This window comes from Pholis gunnellus (genome assembly GCF_910591455.1).
Source record: "Pholis gunnellus genome assembly, chromosome: 15".
In the NCBI taxonomy this organism is placed as follows: domain Eukaryota; kingdom Metazoa; phylum Chordata; class Actinopteri; order Perciformes; family Pholidae; genus Pholis; species Pholis gunnellus.
The window spans coordinates 13,386,847-13,407,455 of NC_136542.1; the positions used below are offsets into that span (position 1 = coordinate 13,386,847).

General features: G+C 45.9%; 1 protein-coding gene across 2 annotated transcripts in view; it reads right to left on the reverse strand.

Moving 5' to 3' along the window:
• Positions 1–1,372: 1,372 nt before the first annotated feature.
• The window catches only part of LOC306707544 (signal-induced proliferation-associated 1-like protein 1), a 33,330-nt gene continuing 14,093 nt past the window's right edge, over positions 1,373–20,609 (reverse strand). For both annotated transcript variants that reach the window (XM_079175048.1, XM_079175049.1), the window contains 20 exons: positions 17,871–19,550; positions 17,598–17,728; positions 15,713–15,901; positions 15,391–15,565; positions 14,435–14,538; positions 13,985–14,142; positions 9,900–10,479; positions 8,544–8,818; positions 8,193–8,453; positions 7,937–8,080; positions 7,703–7,839; positions 7,501–7,583; positions 6,928–7,346; positions 5,841–6,029; positions 5,052–5,214; positions 4,698–4,899; positions 4,274–4,429; positions 3,966–4,083; positions 3,589–3,667; positions 1,373–3,287 (listed from right to left, as the gene is read on the reverse strand). In XM_079175048.1, the coding sequence (XP_079031174.1) occupies positions 3,144–3,287; positions 3,589–3,667; positions 3,966–4,083; positions 4,274–4,429; positions 4,698–4,899; positions 5,052–5,214; positions 5,841–6,029; positions 6,928–7,346; positions 7,501–7,583; positions 7,703–7,839; positions 7,937–8,080; positions 8,193–8,453; positions 8,544–8,818; positions 9,900–10,479; positions 13,985–14,142; positions 14,435–14,538; positions 15,391–15,565; positions 15,713–15,901; positions 17,598–17,728; positions 17,871–19,356 (5,193 nt within the window). In that variant the 5' untranslated portion in view covers positions 19,357–19,550 and the 3' untranslated portion in view covers positions 1,373–3,143. The remainder of the gene's footprint in view (positions 3,288–3,588; positions 3,668–3,965; positions 4,084–4,273; positions 4,430–4,697; positions 4,900–5,051; positions 5,215–5,840; positions 6,030–6,927; positions 7,347–7,500; positions 7,584–7,702; positions 7,840–7,936; positions 8,081–8,192; positions 8,454–8,543; positions 8,819–9,899; positions 10,480–13,984; positions 14,143–14,434; positions 14,539–15,390; positions 15,566–15,712; positions 15,902–17,597; positions 17,729–17,870; positions 19,551–20,609) is intronic.

Genomic DNA, 20,609 nt, shown 5'->3' on the forward strand with positions numbered 1-20,609 from the left:
TTACAGTGACCTGCATATCTTACTGTCCCATGAGCTGCTCCGGCATTAAGAAATACCATCATTAACAACGTGGCAGACAGACAGACAGAGAGGCAGGCAGGGCCTTCTCTAATCTGTTATAAAGGGGGGGGGGCAGTCCTGCTATAATCTGCATTAATGCTAAATTATTGAGCAGCCTGTTCAAAGCCACACCACCGCCGGGGAGCAACACATCTCACACATGACATGTGGAGGTATTCATTATTAAGGGAATACATTTAAAGGATGGGTTTACAACGCTTCAGGTCTGTCTAACAACAATGATCACATGCCCTAGTGTTTTTGTAATGACAGAGATATTTGGTCAGATATGAGATGAGATGACGGACAAAAAAACCCACAGTTCAGAAAGTGAAGTTCAGCCAAAGTAAAGATGAGGCATCAGCAGTCTAAATGAGACAAATGAAGTCGGTATCAGGTCTTATTAATATGACATTCCCTCTTATAGGTCATGCTAGTAGCGTGGCTCTGGGGACAGCGACGGGTCAGTCAGCTGAGATACCTCATTAACTGCTGGCTGATTGCCATGAGAACTTGCAACAGATATCCCAGGCCCGTAGAGGATACATTATAATTCACCATTATCGAGCTGAAATTAAAAACTTTGGTTCATGCCCCCGAATACCTCAGCACAACTTTGTGCTCACTAGCCAACAATTCGCATGACAACAGGCTAAATACCATGGTGAATACTAAACACCATTGTGTTAGCATTGTCACTGTGAGGGGACTCGTTGTTGCACAGAACTACGACTATAGATTTGTCCCCCTTCTCCTCCATTCAACCATGAAATGGATCCCTTCATGGACAGTGGGGAAACTTCTAGCTACCAACACCTCCGTGGAACGTAGCCCGCACGTGGCCGTGTGTTTGTTATTCTAAGGCAGACGAATAAAAACACGTACATATCCAAAAACAGCTTTGCAGCGGTGTAGCCATAACTCTGCATGACATCACCCTCCAGTCATTTATTGGATCCATTATCGTTTATGTCCCCAGAGGTTATCCTCATCCATCAGTCTGTCTGATCGAGGCTCGTGTCAGGAAGACTATACCCTGTGTAATCATAATCACGCCTAAGTGGGAAAACAGCAGCTCTGTGTTACTCACAACAGGCCGTCACCTCCTGCCAGGCCACTGACGGGTATCCATTGACTCTGGAAGTCACCTCGTGTGGCCCCGAGCGGTGAAACCACTTCCTGTTTTTGTCTTTGATGTTTTTTGTTGTTTTTTTAGGAAATCTGTCTCTAAATGAATATCCGTCGTGTCTAAATCACATTATATCTGCCACGACCAAAAAGAAAAAGACCACTCTGTGAGGCGAAGTGTAATTCAACAAAATATCTTTAATAGATATAAACATTTTTTACACATCACAGCTGAATGGAAAGGATCACATGCTGTCACACATGTTCATAATGAAGGTGGCAGGGGCGATCTGCTGTGCTAGGGGCCCGGGACTCATTCCGTCTCGAGTCCGGCTCATGGTCTTTGTCCTGTCTTATGTCTCCCTTGTTTATCTTTCACGTAGCGTCTTACATTCTCCACTATATCCTAGCCAATAAAGCAGAAATACATCAAAAAATAATCTTAAAAAATAAGAATGAAGGTGCAAATTCCGATGAATATCAAACTCTCCTTATATACAGTTGCACAGTATCTGAGTACAAAAGGAACAGTTATGAGGCTTAAATAAGGACTTTCTGTGGTTATCTGCAGACCAAATTCAGGTCTGGTTTACAAGCAGATTTACACACTACAGAGAACTCTGTAGCTGGAATTTCAGGATTTACACATTATCTTACTGTGTAATCATATATTTAACAGTACCGATTTAAACTGAATAAGGATCAGATTGAGGCATTGAAGCATGCTATGGATGGAGGGCATGTTGTCAACACTAGGTGGCGCTGTCAATCAAAGCTTTTTCCTGTTTAAAACTCAGTTTGAAATTGAAGTAGATATATCTATATATCTATATAGATATATCTATATAGATATATAGATATATCTATATAGATATATAGATATTCTCATATAAGTGACTGGCCATTATAAGTACATGCAGATCTCTTGACTGCATACGACTTGTTTTTATTTTCTTGGCCATCATCTTTGTCATAAATACTCTTTACATATATCAAGGGCAGAGGTGAGAAAATAAATGTTAACAGCATATATTTACAATAATCTGAATAGGTGACACTGAACTGAACATATTGTTCTGTGATTTTACATTACATATTCTTTTCATCAGCTTGTGACCAGTCGTTTTTTTAACTTGCTTTTAACCCTCTAGAAGTTAGACATTTGATACACTTCTTATCACAGTGCATAGGCATTACATACTTGACCGTACAGTGTTTACAGCTATGTGCTGTGCAGAGGGCCTGTCTGTCTCGGTCTGTCTGTGTCGACCTACCTACACTGCTTACGAGAAAGCATAGTGACTTATGGGAGACAACGTCTCCCATCATCTCATATACCTTTTTTTTAATTTTGGTTAGTCATACAAAACAATCAGTGAAAATTGATAATTTACAACACACTGTCGCTCAATTCTTAGAAAGTGTAAAGCTCTATCAGAGGAATATGGGACTATTTTCACACATTTTAATTTGTGTTGGGGCTTTTTAATTGGAAATCTGTTCGCTTTTAATTAGGTTAGCTGGGGAGATAAATGGGGACAGTGGCTTTAAATCCCTCTTGGTTAGTTTCGACATCTCGCCGTCTCTGACATGCAGGGGTACCAACAATCCATTAGATTGGACACAAAACATCATATTTGAGAAATTCTCAGGGGGGGGGAGTGCATGCTGATCAAAACGGACGCACAGTTGCACCACTGCTCTTTTTCCTCTATTCCCCTGGTCTTTCCCCAAAGTCTTTCATGGTGATCCTACCACAGATCCACAAGGCTGAAGACGGATGACGTGTAAGTCCATGTTGGCACTGGTTTGTCAAAGCCCGAGAGTAAACGTTTATGATGAGAGTTTTTACAAGTCATTCTGTTGTGTGTGTGTGCAGCACTGAACAACCACGTTTCAGATCAGCTTGAGTAGTGGTCAAACTCCTAATGTAGAGCAGTCTGCAGCTGTGTGCATCAGTTCATGTCGATGGTGTTAAAGACCCACTCTGTGAACTTCTTGAGCTTGGCTGAGGCGCTGTAGGACTCCTCCAGGAGACGCTGGTTGTCCTCTCGCAGGCTCTGGATCTGAGCCTGCAGTGACGCCTTGGCGTCCTTCTCCTGGCGGGGACAGAGATGTGTGTGAGCAGTGTGATCGTAGGTTTGACTCGGTTCAACAACAGACTCACGGGTTCCCCCTTTTGATGTGATTTAATTTCATCAACAGTGCTTAGGTACAAAATTGGCAAGAAGATTATTCCAGTTATTCAAAGCTGCCCAGTTCTGCGCTGGCTTATTACAAAACCATATTTAGTGAGTTAAAGCCTCATTTACATGGATTTTGACACTAAAACAATTAAATCTGATGCACCACATCTTGTCAGTCTAAGTCTGTGTGTCTCACTCTAATGAGATGACTCACTTTCTTCAAGTCCTCCTGAAGCACTTTCACCATCGACTCCAGCTGGCTGACCTTCCCCACCAGGCAGGCTGGAGTCTCTCTGAGAAAAAGGACAACCAGGACATTAGCTGGACGGAACACTGAAACATCAGAATGAAGCAGTGTTTAAAGCTGCGCCACGATCAAAAGTTGCCCTTTCCAAGTCCTGTGGAGGTGTACTTTATACACTATAGTTGCTGATTAGCATGCAGTGGACCCGAACGGAGGACTAATTTGTGATATCAGCTGCTGTAGTGTTTAACCGCAGTGAAATCTACAGGGACTTCCATGGCACAATGCTGGAAACCAGTGGATTAGAGCAAACACTGGTCCCGGGCCATGAACCCGTGGCCTCTTACCCAGGCGAGGGCTGTCTCAGCGGTGCTGCCTGAGGCTCAGCCTGCTGGGGACTGGTGGCTGCTGCAGTCTCAGCCATGGAGCTCTCCTCTTGGGCTGCAAGGAAGACCAGCCTCTGCTCTGAATAAAAAACAGTTAGAAGAGGTATTATTAGACTTGGAGAAAGAACAAATAAAGACTAACGGTGCCCTCTTCTGGTGAGGATAAAGATGGCAGCTGGCCACACCTACCACTAAAAAAAGATATACCAGTCATGAACCTTCACTTCCAGTGATTTCGAGGAGGAAATGAAAACACAACGTGTGCCTACCCTCAAAGGCCTTGGCAGCGTCTACCAGGTGGGCCCAGTCCAGCGGGCCATCTGCCCCAGTGTCAGGCAGCGGCATGAGGGCAGCGTCCTGCAGTTGCTGCCTCTTCCTCTCCAGCTCCAGCTCCAGCTCTGAGCTCTCTGAGGCTGTCAGGTCTCCTGGGAAGAGGAAACAGCAAAGTAAAACATAGTGAATGGGAAAAATAGAGAATTTTTTGAAGCCAGCAGCGATGCTACATTTAAAATAAGAGATTTTGAGATATTTTTGAAGGCGCCTATTTTAAGTTTTTTGAGATTAAGTTCACAAACCCTATTTACTATGTATTGCAAATCATATTATCCTACTTCATTACTTTTTCGAACTACAAAAGAAAATATGCATCACACTGCCACCTCCTCTATGATCAGCTACAGACTAAACATTCACCCAGGGATTTGTGTGACGCTCGCCGGCTTGGTCCATGGCGAGCGGTGGGCGAGCGGGGCATGGTGGAGCAGCTGAACAGAAGGTCGGTAGGCGTGTCGCGCTGTCCGCTGGAGGAGGGCTCCCTCTGCCCGCTGTAAATACTCTCATCTGACAGGGTTCTCTGGAGGGAGCGACGAGTGGGCGGCGGACCCGGAAACAGCGGCTTCAGAAAGGAATGGAAACGGATGAGTGACAGGACACAGGTAAAACAAAAGAGAAAGAATACTGCAAACGCACATTTTTGATTGGTCAGGAATCGCCGCGCTACGTTGCGAGCATCAGTATGGACAATTAGCCCACAGCCTTTCTCAGTACCTTCTCTTCACTTGTTGTAGGTGGAGGGCTGTCAAGTGTGATGAGCTTCTTCAAGTCTTCTTCCAGGCTGGACTTGGCAGTGTGCCGCTGGGGCGACTGGGAGCCCCGGAGATTGGCCCTGAGCTGCGGCTGACCTCCCAGCAGACCGTCACTCTGGTGCCGTCTGGAGACAAAAGCAAGATTTGAATCAGAGAGATACCTCTTAAATCCAAATAACACTCATTATACAGCACATCAGTAGGCAAAGGTGGTGGCCAAGAACATAACACAGCACGCCTGTGATTAAAGGTCAGCAGTTCAAATTCTGAGACCGGATGGGAATCTGTGAACGATAAGGAGCGGCTCAACTCTTCTCTGTGATGTTCAAATGCCCTCGACATGACACTTAACCACTTAATTGCTTCAGCCGGACTATCTTTGGTTTGATGAACAGCTGTACAGTGAGAAAACAGCAGTTACCACCAACCACAAATGATGCAATCGCCCTTTGGGCCAAACAACGAGACACATGCTGCATTGAATGAGTGATAAAGGGAAATTATGTTAGTCACCCGTCTATGGGAACCAAAAGATCTGCTTGAAAGTTTCAAACCCAGCTACACCACATGGTGGCATTGTTGGCCAAACTAAAAAAGTATTATTCAGTGAGACAAAATACAAAAAAGAAAATGTAATTCCTTTCCCCAATCTCTTAAACATCAACCCAACCAACAGCTGGACGCATTTCCACACCGAATGATCATTTTCTCAACATGCAGCATTTGCAGGGGACACGAGTTCCGATCTTACTTGCGAGTGTTGCCGAAGTCCACAGAGTTGACGGTTCCCCCGGGTTTCCTCCATCCAATCAGGTACTTGGAGGTCGCTCCTTGACGAGGGTAGAAACTCTTGCTGTTCGGTGATGTAGGGGAGGTGGCTGCAGCCGCCTCGTCTTGTCCCTGGTCCATGGGACTCCCCGAGTGGCCTGAACTGAGTGTGCTGGAGAAAAAGAGGGAGGGAGTTGAGACAAACCATTAGCCTATCTATAGTCAAGTATATAATGTAGTTAGTTTAGTTTTGTGCTTAATTGTATTTTGCCTTGCTTCAATTAGCATGATTGATGAAGCACAAATATGTTTAATTTGGCTGAAAATGAATTCGCCCAGAGAGACACTTTCCTTCTAATTCAAACCGCCATAATATTTAAGCGGTTGCATTAAGACTATTTTCATGTATAAACAGAAGATAACAGATTCTGCTAAAACACATCAATTACCTAATCCAGCACTGCATTTCATGCTATCTCTGCAGATGGGATCAACAGATAACTTTAGATTTAAAAAAATAGGACACAGTGTCCTTGCACTTCATTTCCAGCAACTTCAAATAACATTTCTCCATAGTTTGAAATAAAAGCTCAAATTTTCAAACAGCAGGTTTTGTGTCGGTGTGCTGGCGTGCACATACTATAAAACAAAGCTGCCAATGTACAGGTCTGGTGGAGCCGAGTTATTTCTGGCTGAGTGAAGAGGAGACGGAGGAAAGCTTTAGTTGATTCAAAAGGAAGTGGGATTTAGAAGAGGGGGGAACAGTGCTGAGCTCACAGTCTGCATTTCTAGCAACTTCAAGCACTTCCTTTCTATCATGGATACCAGGAGAGAGAGAGAGATATATATACTTATATATACAAAACCACACACACACACACACACGCACATATTTCATTCTTCCTCTCTCCCGCTGTCTAATGCCAAACCGCAGAGCTTTGGAATTTTGCATCTGGGATAGTACAAGATATATATGCACTACAATGATTAATTCTGTTTAATGAAACATCAAGGCAGGGCCACAAATTCCTCAGCCGACGACAGCTGACTCAGACAGAACAGCAGCACACCTGGAGTGGGAGGCGGCATCACTCTGGCTGTAGGAGCCACCATCAGGTACTAGCGGAATGGCTGATGGACTCTTCGCTGGGATCTCACTGCCTCCGATGGCGACAAGAGAGTCTGGTGTTGGAGGTGAAGCGTCCGTGGCCCTCTGGCTGCCTGCTTCGTCATCCTGCCTTTGGATTTCGTCTTTGGCCCCGAAGGCACCGGTGGAGGAAGCTGTGCTGCTTTGTGTGGCAGTGAAGGAGGTGGCATCGATGCCGCTGTCAGTGGAGGTGCCCTGAAGATACCCGTTGAGCTCGAGATCGCTCCGCACTCCCGAACGCGAGCCGACTTCATACCACTTCTCGTCGCTGTGGGCGGAGCTGGAGGCGTTGCTCGAGAGTGTGTTGCTGCTAGACTGGCTGGATGAATACGGAGCGTCCGGCTATTCAGAGATGAGAGATCAATTCAGCATTTTAACAGTTTTTCTATATATATATATATATATTTACTATTACACAGTGCCTCCTCTACCAACTCGCCATCACATAGGAGGAAGAGATTTGCTTCCAGTATTGTGCTTATTGATTACAGCTCACCTTAGTGCTTTTGTTCGGAGACAGGTGGCTGCCCTGCTCTGACGACTGGAGTCTAGGAATCACCCCTTTGGAAACCACAGTGTCTGCGGAAGGAAAAGACTTACGGTTAATGAGTTCTGTAGACAAGTGGTAGCACAGCAAAAGTCACGTCATATCTAATACTATAGCTAATACCGAGACTAGAGTTTGGAGTTCCTTTTACCTGCACTGGTTTTGTCCCTCTCCCCAGTTCGGGTCCATCCAACACCAGAGCTCGAGCACGCTTTGTTTCCGTTGACCCCCTCACCTGCCAGCTGCCGCACAGATGCCACAGGGGACGGGCAGCTGTTGTTATTAAACCTAATGGGGATATAAGGAAGGTCACCTATGTTGCCAGGTAGTGCAGCAGGCCAATTTAGCATGCGACGGATAATGGGGGGGGGGCAGAAGAACTTACCCATCCGGCATAGATTTCTGCCTCCACCGGTTGGAGCTCATGGTGTCTGCGTAGGGGAGGCTGGAGGGAGAGTTTGTGTTGTGCATTGTGCGGCCCATCGCAATGGAGCAGGCAAGAGCGTAGTTGTCGTTCCCTGGGGAGTATCTGTGACGACGCATAAGTATGTCATTAAAGACTTAACTGTGTACTACAAGCAGACAGCTTTGTGCTCAGTGTGTCTGCGGGTTTTATCACAGCATTATGTATATTTTGTGACCTTTTGGGGTTCACGGGTCGTCCGTCACTGGACACACTTCGGGGAATAGCAGCAGCGTTGCGGTCACTGAAGTCTGAAGGTGGGGCCTTGATCAGCGTTCCCCCTGTGCCGGCAGAGCGTGTTTGAGGGCTGGATGAGGTGCGTGGCCACTTGGTGTTGTTGTTGTTGGTGGGGCGGAAGGGGAACTTTAACTCGTAGGGCATGCCCTCCTTGTGGTTCTTGTAATCCACCAGCGGCATGTGGTAGATTTCCGAGCAGCCTCTGTTGGCACATGAAGCGTTCACAGTGAGAATGGGACAGCCTCAAAAAGGTTTCTCTCGCATCTACAGATTCAATATATCCACACTATACCTGCGTGGTGTGGAGTCCTCATGTGGGGGGATGATGACCACCTTGACAGTAACAGAGGTTCTGAGCAGGTCGATCATCTGCTCGTGAGACAGCGAGGCCACCGACACCTTGCAAATCTCCACCAATCGGCTGCCCTGCCTGAGCCCAGCCTGCCAGGCATAACCATAGGGCTCCACCTCTGCAACAATGCCCTCAAAGTTGACATGAAAGCCCAGCTGGCCCAGGGCGTTACGGCGCAGGGTCATCTCTGTGGTCTGACTGCCCTTGGTCAACAGCTACAGAACAGATAGAGTGAGGGAGTGGAGGTGTAGAGGGACAAATCAGAGAAAGAGCAGAAGACGTGCATGATGTGTAAAACTATCTCCTTCTTTTGCAGATAAACTAATAAACCTTCTTCAAAGCAACCACATCTTTTAAGATGCATCTGACACTAGCTTTAATCCCGCCCCAGCTGAGGCACACATTTCAGTTACATACTATGAATAACAAGCACTTGAATTGAAATGATTTGGTACACTCCCATGGCAGCCGACCACCATTAGACACCCTGTCTAGCTCTTCCTCTACCTGTGGGCAGTTAACTGAGAAGTAAATAGTCGTAAGTACACAGAACAGAAAAATAGTCAAAATAGTAGCAAATCCCTGAAAGAGCAGAGATCCTCCTTTATACCTGCTTTAGGGGGAGGGCACGTGCCAGGACTGGTAGCAGGCAACAGTGAATCTGTACTTTGTTTACAGTTAACTAGAACTGCAGTGTCAGCAGAATGATCAAATTGCCTCATCAAAAAACACTGCCGTACCTACACCGCATTGAAAACCCTCAGGTAATGATATCAAATCACCTAATTACTATATATTGTGCTTAGCATGACTTATAATCATAGAGTCAACACAACAGCTGTGGCATTTTGGTGACTGTATAATTTGAGGCTACACCCTTATGTTGCTATAATAACAGCAACAATACTTAGTTCTTCATACAGCTGTTGTCAAGGAAGCGGAGAGACGGCGTAACATGCCCTCACACATCAGGGGACTGGAAGTAACTAATAGCAGTGAAGAACTACACTCAGCACTTTTGCCTACATACCTGTGGACCGGCTATAGGAACACTCCTAAAGGAAGTGTTGAACTCACTGACGTCGGTTACTTGGTTTAGCAATGTATGTTTATTCTACAAGTTTTAGTCACTGTTATCTGCATTAGATAAGCGTCACAGATAACTAGCTCAAATGTAAACACAATGATAAAAGTAGTGTGTTGGGGTGTTTGGCTCAGATGTAACCTCTGAGAGCTACAGCAGATGGTGCGGTTAATGAGACGTACTGTCACAGACAGTAGTGGTGCCCCACTGACCTCCAGTCTCTTGACAACCTCTCCAAAGTCTTCTGTGTTGTTATTGATGGAGCGCAGTGACACACTCTCCCCACGCTCATAGTAGATCTTCATGGAGGCGGGGCTCCCCGTTGACCAACCGATCACATCCCGCGTGGCACAGTTAAACACCACCGCCTTGGCCTCCTGATCCAACAGGATGATGAAGTCATTTGAAATGGCCAACAGGCACTCGCGTTCAGCACCGGCCACCTGGTCCTCAGCATGAACCTGCCAGGTCACGGCCCCCAGGCTCCGCAGCTCCGCCCCACTGTACGGACGCACCTTCTCCCGTCGCTTGTGCGCCAAAGAGATGAAGGGGAACTTCCCAGTGGGTTCTACTGGAGTACTGGTCACGTGACGCTCTGCCAAGTCCCGAAGATACTCCTGCCGTGTACGCGTTGCCATGGCACCAAACTTATCCGACTTGTGGGCTGCGTTCTCGGCGTTGATGACTTTGCCCAACAGGAAGTCCCTGAAGACAGTGGACTTGGGGAAGGTCACACCCTTGGGGATTGGGGGGCCAAAGGAGGGAACGTCCTGGGAACGGGTGACCGCCACGCTGCAGAAAGGGGAAAAAAGAGGGGAAAGGTTTCAAGTCACTGCTATAGTATGTAAACAAAGAAACATAATCCATACCTGGTAAGCAATGTTCTTTAAAAGTATTGTTTGGTTCTGTCATAAAACAATCAAAACAGATGGTTGCAGAAATATAAAGGAAAACAATAAGTCTAAAGTCTGTATATCTGAAGACAAATACATCAAAATAGAATTAAATGATGATATGATATATAATAAAGAAATATGATTAGCATGAAACACAACAAGATGTTATGCATAAAACAGGAAAACAAGCAAACACTTAAAGTAACTGAATTCCATGATAGTCAAATAAATAGGAGGAAAGAAACGTTCCAAGGACAAACAGCCCATGGGCTTGTAAATCAGCATAGTGGAGACATCTTTACATAGTTTCCTCTAAGGTATCGTTGCCTTTGACCCGTTTTACTTGTGAGTATAAAGTATTGTGTTAGAATTCCTACGGGGAAGGCTCTCTCCTCTTGTTACCCTCTACTGCTCCTGTTCCATTTGCACACAATGTCTGTTCCTCGAGTTGGACAACTGTAAATTAGTTAACAGGTGTAGCTATTGTTGTGTCATTGTTGTTGTTCATAAATTTTAAAATGTGCTCAGTGTGGAACAAATTCAGCAAAGTGTGTTTTTTAAACATATTGGGATTAATTTACCATTTGGGACAACATGCTTGGATTATCAAATCAGTTGGCAGCATGTTTATATGCGGTGTGGCTGCATAAATGGAGGCTATAAGTGTACAGATACAGTACAGTCAGTAGCATATACACCAAGACCATTAGTGCATGAAAACCGAGACATGGTCTTGGATGAGCTGATGGGACAGTCCGGACAAATCCCCATCCAGTCCATTCAACAGATAACAAGTCGTAGCCTTTAGCAGAAATGTTGCAAACTATGCCTGACTACACCCGGCGTATAAATACTATACATCCAATCACAGTTGACAAGCCGGCTCCCTGTGCTGACACCCTGCCACTCTCTGCTACATCATGAGATGAAAAGCAGTGTTGCGGCTAATGCTAGCAAGCACAAACCCCAGACAAAGGGCTAGTTATGCAATCCGCCTTGCTGGCCCCGTGTGACTTTGAGGCAGCGGTTGAAAGCAGCAGATTAGCACCCCGCTGGCCCCGGGCCACTTACTCCTCTAATGCTCTGGTCTGGCTCAATATGACCTGAGCATTATCCAAAACTCAGCAGCAGGCAACAACAGGCTATTAATAACTAGATGACTCAAGAAATCATAACATAGTCTGTACTTCCCTAATCTCTAATAATAAAGACATCCCATGATCACTAGATAAGAAGACACAGACATAAGACATGATAGCAGAAATATAAACACACAATAATATTTTTTGGGGAAATCAGGTTTCAAGCTAGTACGTGTGTGTGTTGAAGAATTTTGTTTGTGTTTGCAAATGTGTGACTTGCGATCAGCTGGAATCCAGTAAGTGGAAAAGTCAAATCCCTGCATCAACTACTCTGCATGGTTTTAACAAAACCAACACACCACAACCTGCCGACATCAACACAAACACCTGCAGTGTATAACTTACCTCTTGGTGTCACCCAAAAGCAACCATGTTCTCACTGAGTATTATTGCCCAATAGCCTGAATCTTTGTTGCAATCAATGTGAAGTGAATCCCTGGGTCGATGATAACTAGATTCTCTTCTGTAGCTACAAGCCGACACTCAAGATATTCCACTCGGTACGGTGGAGCAAATCTTTGTGTCCTGTGTTCTCTTGTCTGGATGCAGAATTTTTTCCAAATCATCAGGGAAAGGAATCCATGGAAAGACTTGTGACACACACAGTCAGGAGTGAAGTCTTCACATTTGGTGCCTCAATCCCAGGAGTAGGAGAAGAAGCCAAAGGCTCAGAGTGCGTCGGTTTCTCTGGGTGGGGTAGATAAGATTGTCCTCAAGGATTCGGTGTCCCGCGCCTCTCCATTTCCTCCATCAAGCAAACCAAGAGAACCAGCATTTCACCCTTTGTCTTTTCCCAGAGCTTAAACTAAAACATGCCCCCTTTAGGCAAAAAGCAAGCTGAATCAAGGTGTCCACTGGTTGATGGGATGGAGTAGCTGCTCAGAAAAAAAAGGAACTAGAGAAGAGAAAAGAATAGCTCCAAATAAATTAGCCTGAATTTGATGCGGGTGCGAGCTGAGAGACAGAAGGCTGGCCTGACCCGTCCACTCCTGAGATGGACTCTGTGAGCTCTGAGGGACTCTGCTCTCAACAATCCTCCCCGCTCACATGCATGTCCAGGCGAAGAGAGCACTTCATGTGCATGCCGCTAACTCCTTCAGACCATTCCGGCTCACGCTGCCCAAAGGCAAAGTGGCAGGCAGGGGGAGAGAGGGGGGGGGGGGGGGGGGGGGGGGGGGGGGGGGGGGGGGGGGGGAGGGGGAGGCTTGTATTGTATGGGTGTGTGAAGAGCGAGTCTTTGAGAGTGAATTAGTGTGCATGGGGAAAAGTGCGTGCATGTGTGTGTGTGTAACCGTGTGAAAGTGAGCATGAGAAGAAGGTAAAAAGGAGAAACGGGAGGAAGAGAGTGAGAGGGAGCAACTATCTGTGAAGTGTGTGTGTCATATATGGGTATGCAGGACACAGAAAGTGTGTGCGCGGTGGGGTAGAGATGCACCGAGTTGCAGTCCGATCATCACGAGGCTGAGAATCAGCCAGCGGACGAGAAGAGGAGGAGGACTCCTATCAGTCGGACAGCTACTGAAGGGCCAATCTATTCCATTTGATCATAATCAAACTAATTTATACTGATGGAGACATGCAGTGGACATGACCATGCACAATCGGGAGCGACAGGACAGTCACGCAACAGGCTTTTATGTTTCCCCCCATGCCTTCCAGTCAATGCTTTTGTCTTAATGCTACTGTAGCAAAAAAAAAAGAAAAAAACACTGCTGGTAGCACTGAAAGTGGTGTGGAGCTGTCCCATAAAAAAAAGTCCAGTGCTGCACCGAGATGGCAGTTAAAGGGTATAGGGTTGGGTCAGTCTGACCCACTTAAAATTGTTACGAGTCTCCTAAGTCTCTAGATACAGTCTTACTTATTCATACCTGGTGGCATAACCGGCATCCTTTTAATATCTTGTTTTAAATTTCTTTAAGGTTGTTTCATATTTGAAGGCATTTTGTGTGTTGTTATCTGTGCTTCCACACCACAAGATACACATCTGGATGTAGACCGCCTCTCTTTTAACTTAACCTCAGTGTGAGTCGCAGTTCCATCCTCATAAGAAGGTCAACTGGAAACCTTTCCAAGGTTATTTTTCCCCTTCCTTCCTTTCTTTGACAAACCACATAGCATGTATGTGCAGAAGAAAGAGAAAGAGACATGGCCATGTTTCTATTGTGGTCCTGGCACATTTACCGTACACCTCAATGGGCTGTTCATTTTATCAGGGCTTAGCCATTATTCTGCTGGTCAAATAAAAATAAAAAAACCCACCTGTAGCATGTGTTCTCAGAGCAGGGATCGTGCACCCTTACAATGATGAAGACATGTTGAAAGTGAGAGCGAATGGTCTTCGGGGTGAAAGGGTGAGCGCCGGGCTCCTGGAACACGATGGTCACAATGTCGTTCCCTATGTGGCGCTTCCTCAGCAACTAGTCATTGGAAAACAACACAGTCTTAATTAGAGGAGTATGGGACTTCAATCTGAAAGCAAAGTCAAACCAATCATATGGTGCATTCCATTTAATCACATGGAAACAATAGCATTTTCCTTAGAATGAAAGTTGGATGGGAGTCAAATCTGATAACTGAGCCACTAGTCGTATCAAGCGTTCCTCTATTTGATACACCCTTCCTTTTCATCGGTTTTCTTTGCTCAATCTGTTTCCAAATAAAGGAGTTCACCTGATACACAAATACAAAGGCTGGGCTCTCCATCTTTACCTGTTGTTTGTTGTTGGGTGTGTAAGGCAGCAGAGTCGACACATGGAACATGATCTCATAGTCCTTGTAAGTCGTGTACAGGGAGTGAGTACCCGTGGAATCCGCTGCAGGGGAAAAAAATAGCAATTCAGTGTTGAGGCCCATTGCACAACTACCACTATCCATCTCTCTCACCTGTGCTCCATGGCTTCTGTGCAAGACAGGATGCAATTTCACCGTAGCCCAAACGGCTAAACAATAGCGAACTGTGGATCGATGTCCGCCTGGATAAGATGACTGTCAAAAGCAATGCTCCGTCAACTGTTTTAGAGTCAACCTGTAAGTGGAGCCCTTTCCAGTCTTTTGTCACATTACAGTTTCCAATACAATGGACGGTATCTAAATGTTTAAATCGTTTGTAGTCAACGTTTCTTTGTAACATCAAGGCCATAAACTGAACAGAAATGATAAACCTTTTCATTCAATCACCAAATCTGTTTGTTCGAGTCGAGTCCGATTTCCTAAAGTTAGATTCAATGACACATCTATGCACTCATTAGTACCACTGAGGGACTTTTGTAGTGGACACACCAGAAAGAGAAGGAGACATGAGAAGAGAAAGGAAAAGTAAAGTAAAGTCAAAATGTCCCACGGACAAAGCTGGTGGGATAAAATGAGTTCCAGTGAAAGGAAACGTTTGACCAAAAGCAAGATAAAAGGAGCAAAGTACAAGCACTATAAAGTATAGTGTAATATAAAACTAAAGTGAAACTAACTTACTGCAGGACTGCTCCTGGTAATACAAAGTTGAGACCACTGGCTAGGCAGCTAAAGAACACATCTGGGTGTGTGTGTGTGTGTGTGTGTGTGTGTGTGTGTAGGTGTGTGTGTAGGTGTGTGTGTGTAGGTGTGTGTGTGTGTGTGTGTGTGTGTGTGTGTGTGTAATAGATCTAAAAGGGAAGGTTGGGAGTTGTTACTTTTGGTGTCCAGCTGGGCTCTGTACTTGGTGAAGCCCTTGAGGCGAACCTTCTCCCCCAACAGTTGGAGGAACTCTTCCAGGGCGGGACCGGCCATCTCATTGTTGTACATCTCCTCCTCTGTGCTCTGGCCCGCTCTGCAGTACATCACCCCCACCTTCACCTGAAAACTCAGCTGGGTGACAGCAACGAAGCAAACACAAAATTACAAAATTCATAAACGCGAATTCTCTTTCTGTACAAATCCAGGCAAGCTATTGTTGCTAGCTGCAAAACGTTCTCATTCTGTAAAATAACACTTGCTCATGCTTTATCCTCCTACCCCTTGTTCATCCAGTTTCATCAGCTGCTCAGTGACTTTGGGTGTGTTGAGGGCCAGTCTGAGGCAGGACAGATCCAGCTCAGGCAGAATGCACTCCAGTACCTCCTTGATGGGCAGCCCCCGGGTGGTGCCGTGCTTAGAGGTGGAAGGCACTGCATCCTCCAGGACAGAACCTCGAAGCGTGGTGAGCTGAATGGAGGGAGACGGAGAGGAAGAGATTACAGAGAAGAGCTTGGAGAAGAGAAAAAAATGCCTTTCAGGAATCTCATGGGAGATTGAATGGACTGATTGCAAAACATGCCTGGACAGACTACACAACTATATACAAGTTGCTGCGATACAATCGTCTTACTGTACTCGCAAAGAAAGTGACACAAAACAACAAGACAATTACGACTCAAGACGTTGGGCAAATTGAAAGTGGAACTGAGGAAGAGGAGGTGGGAGTGCTTGTCCAAGCATTCTGTATACACAAAGTCTGCATTGTGCTGGACTCTGGGAGTGAACTCAATCAGTCAGCTATCATAAGCAGCTGGAATGGACCGACACGATCTCTCCTATGAGCTGGAGGCTGTGCAGGGCCCGTGTTTACAATGGACCTGTGTTCTCCATGTTTTGAAGGTAGGATAGGGGGCGGGGTCCCTGTGGTACTTCAGTCTGTGGGGGTTGTGTGGGGGGTTTTAATCACATGCACCTGTCCTACTTCAGTTCACAACAAACAGCCACAGGCAGGTGCCTTTACGCTCTGTCTGAAAGTGTCCGTCCATATAATAAATCCTAAAACCCAAACACAGAAGACTGGGGGCCAACATTGCAACTAAATATGACTTCTATTTTTACTGAAACACTCTCCGCAGAGTGGTTTGAGGTTGTTGGGCACTGACAGGCCTTGGAGGCTGGAAGATGAGTGCACTTCCTCAAGTTCCTTCACACATTGCTGATATTGGGAGACAGCTGAATAGTCCCAGGGCTGATTGTATAACAAGAAACAAGGACTGAGGCTGGTTTTTGCCTCAGGCTGGTCTGCCTGGTATGTAGCAGGCATAGTAGCAGTTGAACTATACACACCTTCTAACATACAAGTAGCAGAGATACATCGATTGCAACTTTCCTGGTTTTCTTTCTTTCTAAGAACTATAATTGACAGCATTCACTAACAATTTTGTAACTTTTCTTTGATGGAAAATTAAATTGTACGTTTATAAATTATGAACATGATAAATAGTATTTACATATCAGAGAAGAATCACAGAAAATAGAATCTTATAGTGTGTATGTAGGGATATTACAGAGTCAACTGCTAAAACTATGTATTTATACATCTATTTATTTATACAAAACTATTTATGAGTCAGTATCTATTTAAAAGTGTATTTTATATTATAGTAACACCTACTGACTGTGCACAGCGTGAGAGGAGAGGAGAGGAGACCCTGCACTGTTACTCTGAGCAGCATGCACGGGAATGAATTACAAAGTAAAAACCTATATTTTTATATTTCTCACTTTTTCCCTGATTGTCTGAATAAATCGGCTAATTTGTCGTTTGTAGCTTTTTAGAAATAGCCTTAAGTCGCTAAGAGGGTCTGCAAAGTCAGTTAAAACTAGCGAGAACGTCTCCAAGTTGGCAACACTATGTGTGACAATAGTCTGTGTAAATTTGACTGTCACAGAATCTGAGACTGATCCGGTCAACGGGCAAATCAATCGGTGCATCTCTACTAAGTATAGAAGGTGTACTATAAACTGGATATAAGCTCCGAGCAGGCATCAAACAAAACGTATGTTTATTTTCACAGGCAACCAAAAGTTTCACTCCGCAGGCAGGAAGGATGGATGTGATGCTGAGGTTGAGGTGTAGGAAGGATAGGACACTATGGCTGACCTCGCTGGTTCTGAAGATGAGACGGTAGTTATACTGCTGGCCGTGCTCCTTGTCCTCCTCCAGCTTCTCCCTGCGCAAGCTCACTGCCACTGGTCCCAGTGCCTCGTCCATCCCAAAATAGTTCCAGTGCTCTGAGGAGGAGAAAGTGGCAGAGAAACGGGCAAAATTACAAAAAGAAAACATCTGTTGGGTAATATGAAACTTTACCGCTTTAAACACCACCCATTAAATATGCTAATGAGTACATAAAGAAAGCAGTCAAATGAATCTTACCCCTCAGGTAGAAGAACTTCCTATAGTAGTAGGCTCCCAGGTCCACATGCTCCACAATGTATTGTTTGCCCTTTTCACTGAGCGTGCTGGGGCCTTCCTTTGGTCCCTCTAGCACTGCTACTCCAGCATTAGTGCAGTGCGTGCTCACAGATGTTTCGTACAAGTTTCCCTCCCCACTCAGGGTCCCTGAGCCATTGTGAACTGCTCCACCACCCACAAGCCCATGATACCCTGCCCCACCTACTCCCATTCTGCGCCTCCCATTGCCGTCAGCACCTATCTCATTGCGGAAGCAGGGGCAACTTAGCAGAATTTCATTGCTCTGTTCATCCCCCGAGTCCAGACCAGGACTGTCCCTAGAACTGAGGTCTTCCTGGCTACCGCTCGGGGAGCTGTAAGGCAGGCTGTGTGTGGACGAGAGGGTGGAGGTAGCCGATGCTACAGCAGCAGCAGATGCCCCCGTGGTGGTATTTTTCCTCTTGCCTGCGATCTGCCGCAGCTGAGTAACTTCGTTGAGGTCAAACAGCGTGCTTTGAACATCATAGTGGGCAAAGCTTTTCTGACACACCCAGGGCTTGAAAAGGGGGCCCGTGTCCTCCGTCCGGCTGTCCTCTATGTCAGACCCTGCTTTAGGGGAGTCAGACTCCCCCCGCACGCTCCGAAGTTTACGGAATATAGACTCACCCCCTGTCTCAGATTTAGTTCTTCTCTTTGGGGGCTTATCTCTGGCTTTAGGAGTCGGGCTGTCTACGACATCCTCCTGAAGATCAATGCTGGCCTGCTTTTGCCCAACAATCAGCATGTCCTCCAGTTTCTCTGGAGCAGGGCTACGCTGGTCCACTTTGTCCCCTTGATAGGCCCGAAGCATTTCAAAGAAGCTCTCTCCAGCGGCTCCATGCTGATCTATTGATGAGGTGCTACCGTATTCGCGATGGAGTGGGGACCATTTGGCTCCCGATGCTGGACCCCAGTCCTCTCCACTGTCTCCGCTGCCTTCCATCTCACTGATAGTCATATCACTGTTGCTGCGCTGACGGATGCGTCTCTGTCGCGGGTTCCTATGTGCAGGGCCTCTGTAGTCTCCTGGGGCTAGGTACCGGGTGTCAGGGCTGTAGTTGTTGGCCTGGGCCTGGGTTCGATTCCTCAAAGTGTTGTGAATGTTACGCAGCATTGACGAGTCCTGAGGGCTCATTATAGAGCCTAACTTAATGTGACTTTTGCCAGCAGAGGGCACACCAGAGATCTCAGGCTCCGTAGCTGAGTGCCACACAACCCCTGTAAGGTCTTTCCTTGGGGGCCAGTCAGCCACCCGGGCCCGTACACCCATTTTAGGCACTCCTGCACTCACAGTGGCATGGACATTGTCTGTGCGGGTTGACACAGTCCCTCCATTGACCATACGGAGGTGGCGGGTGTAAAACTCATCAGTGGCAGGGATTGAACCCCCAACGGTGCGCTCCATTGGTGGATCCTTCAGGCTGGTCATGGCACCAGTGCAAAAAGGCTAAAGGCACTTAGCAAGGAGACATGGCTGCCTCTGGGATGGGATGCTGCTTCCCGACTTCATGGGCAGGTTGATTGTCTGGATCGAGCCCACCTCTTCAGCATTCAAGCCTTCATACTGCTTCCTCAACTGTGTCGACACTGCCACCACATTTGTCTTTCTCCGGACAAACTATCCTGAAAAGAAAAGGAAAATCAGTCAGAGTCTGGAGAGAAGATGATAACAAATACATCTGTTTCTGACTCACATCACTTTCCGCTTAAATATATAAGACTGGAAATAAGAGAGGCTGGGTAGCAAGTCTTAAATTAAGAAATAAGATCCTTAGTATTGGAAAACCAGATGACTTTATACCTGATTGGCTGTGATCGGTGCCCAGTTTCACTGTCCTTGACATGGGACATTGGAATTTCACTTCTTAAGCCAAACAAATATCTCAATTTTTTCACTACTTAATAACATTGTGGTTTTAGGGCATCCATCCATACTTAAAAGATATTCTAGTTTCAGTCTTCATACAACAGGGCAACTTGTAATGCAACCTTTCCTATGAAAAATGGTGAGGACATCTTTACAGATATGCAAATCTCTCTGTAGGAAATGAAAGCGATACATAAGGAATCTACAAACCAGCCGGATGTATTTTTTTTCCCCCCTTTGACGGCTTTCTAAGAGCCAATGAAAAGTCACTGACGTGTTCAATTTCAGATAAGGGGGCCTACTTTTCAAAACCAATTTCAGAATAAGCATCGAGGGGAAACGGGAAAACTCAGCCAAATTCATAATGAGTTGACAACAATGTGTGTCTTGGTAAAACGATGCCTTTGCCCTCATGACTTAATTCATCCAAAGAGAACGTTCAAGATGACTTCGTTGGTATTTTAATAAACCTGTTCAGGTCTTAAGTCATAACCAAAATTACATGTAAGGGAGAGAAAAAAACATCTCATCCCTAAGCCAATGGCTTTTGGCTTGTGACTTGACTGATGTCTCTTTGCGAGCCCCTTCAGTAGCCAACATTGGTGAATTGTGACGCAGAGCAGCAGTTTTCTTGATCAAATATCAAAAAGCAAAAGGACTCTTTGAAAGAGGGTGATGATCCTCTGCCTGACAAATCGGCCCAATTTAGCAGGGAGACACTGGCAGAGATTAAGGCTCCACTCGCAGCACTGCCTGGCTGTGGCTGTGATCACATTAGCTAGTAGCAAACAGTGCACTGTGACGGACCTACAGCA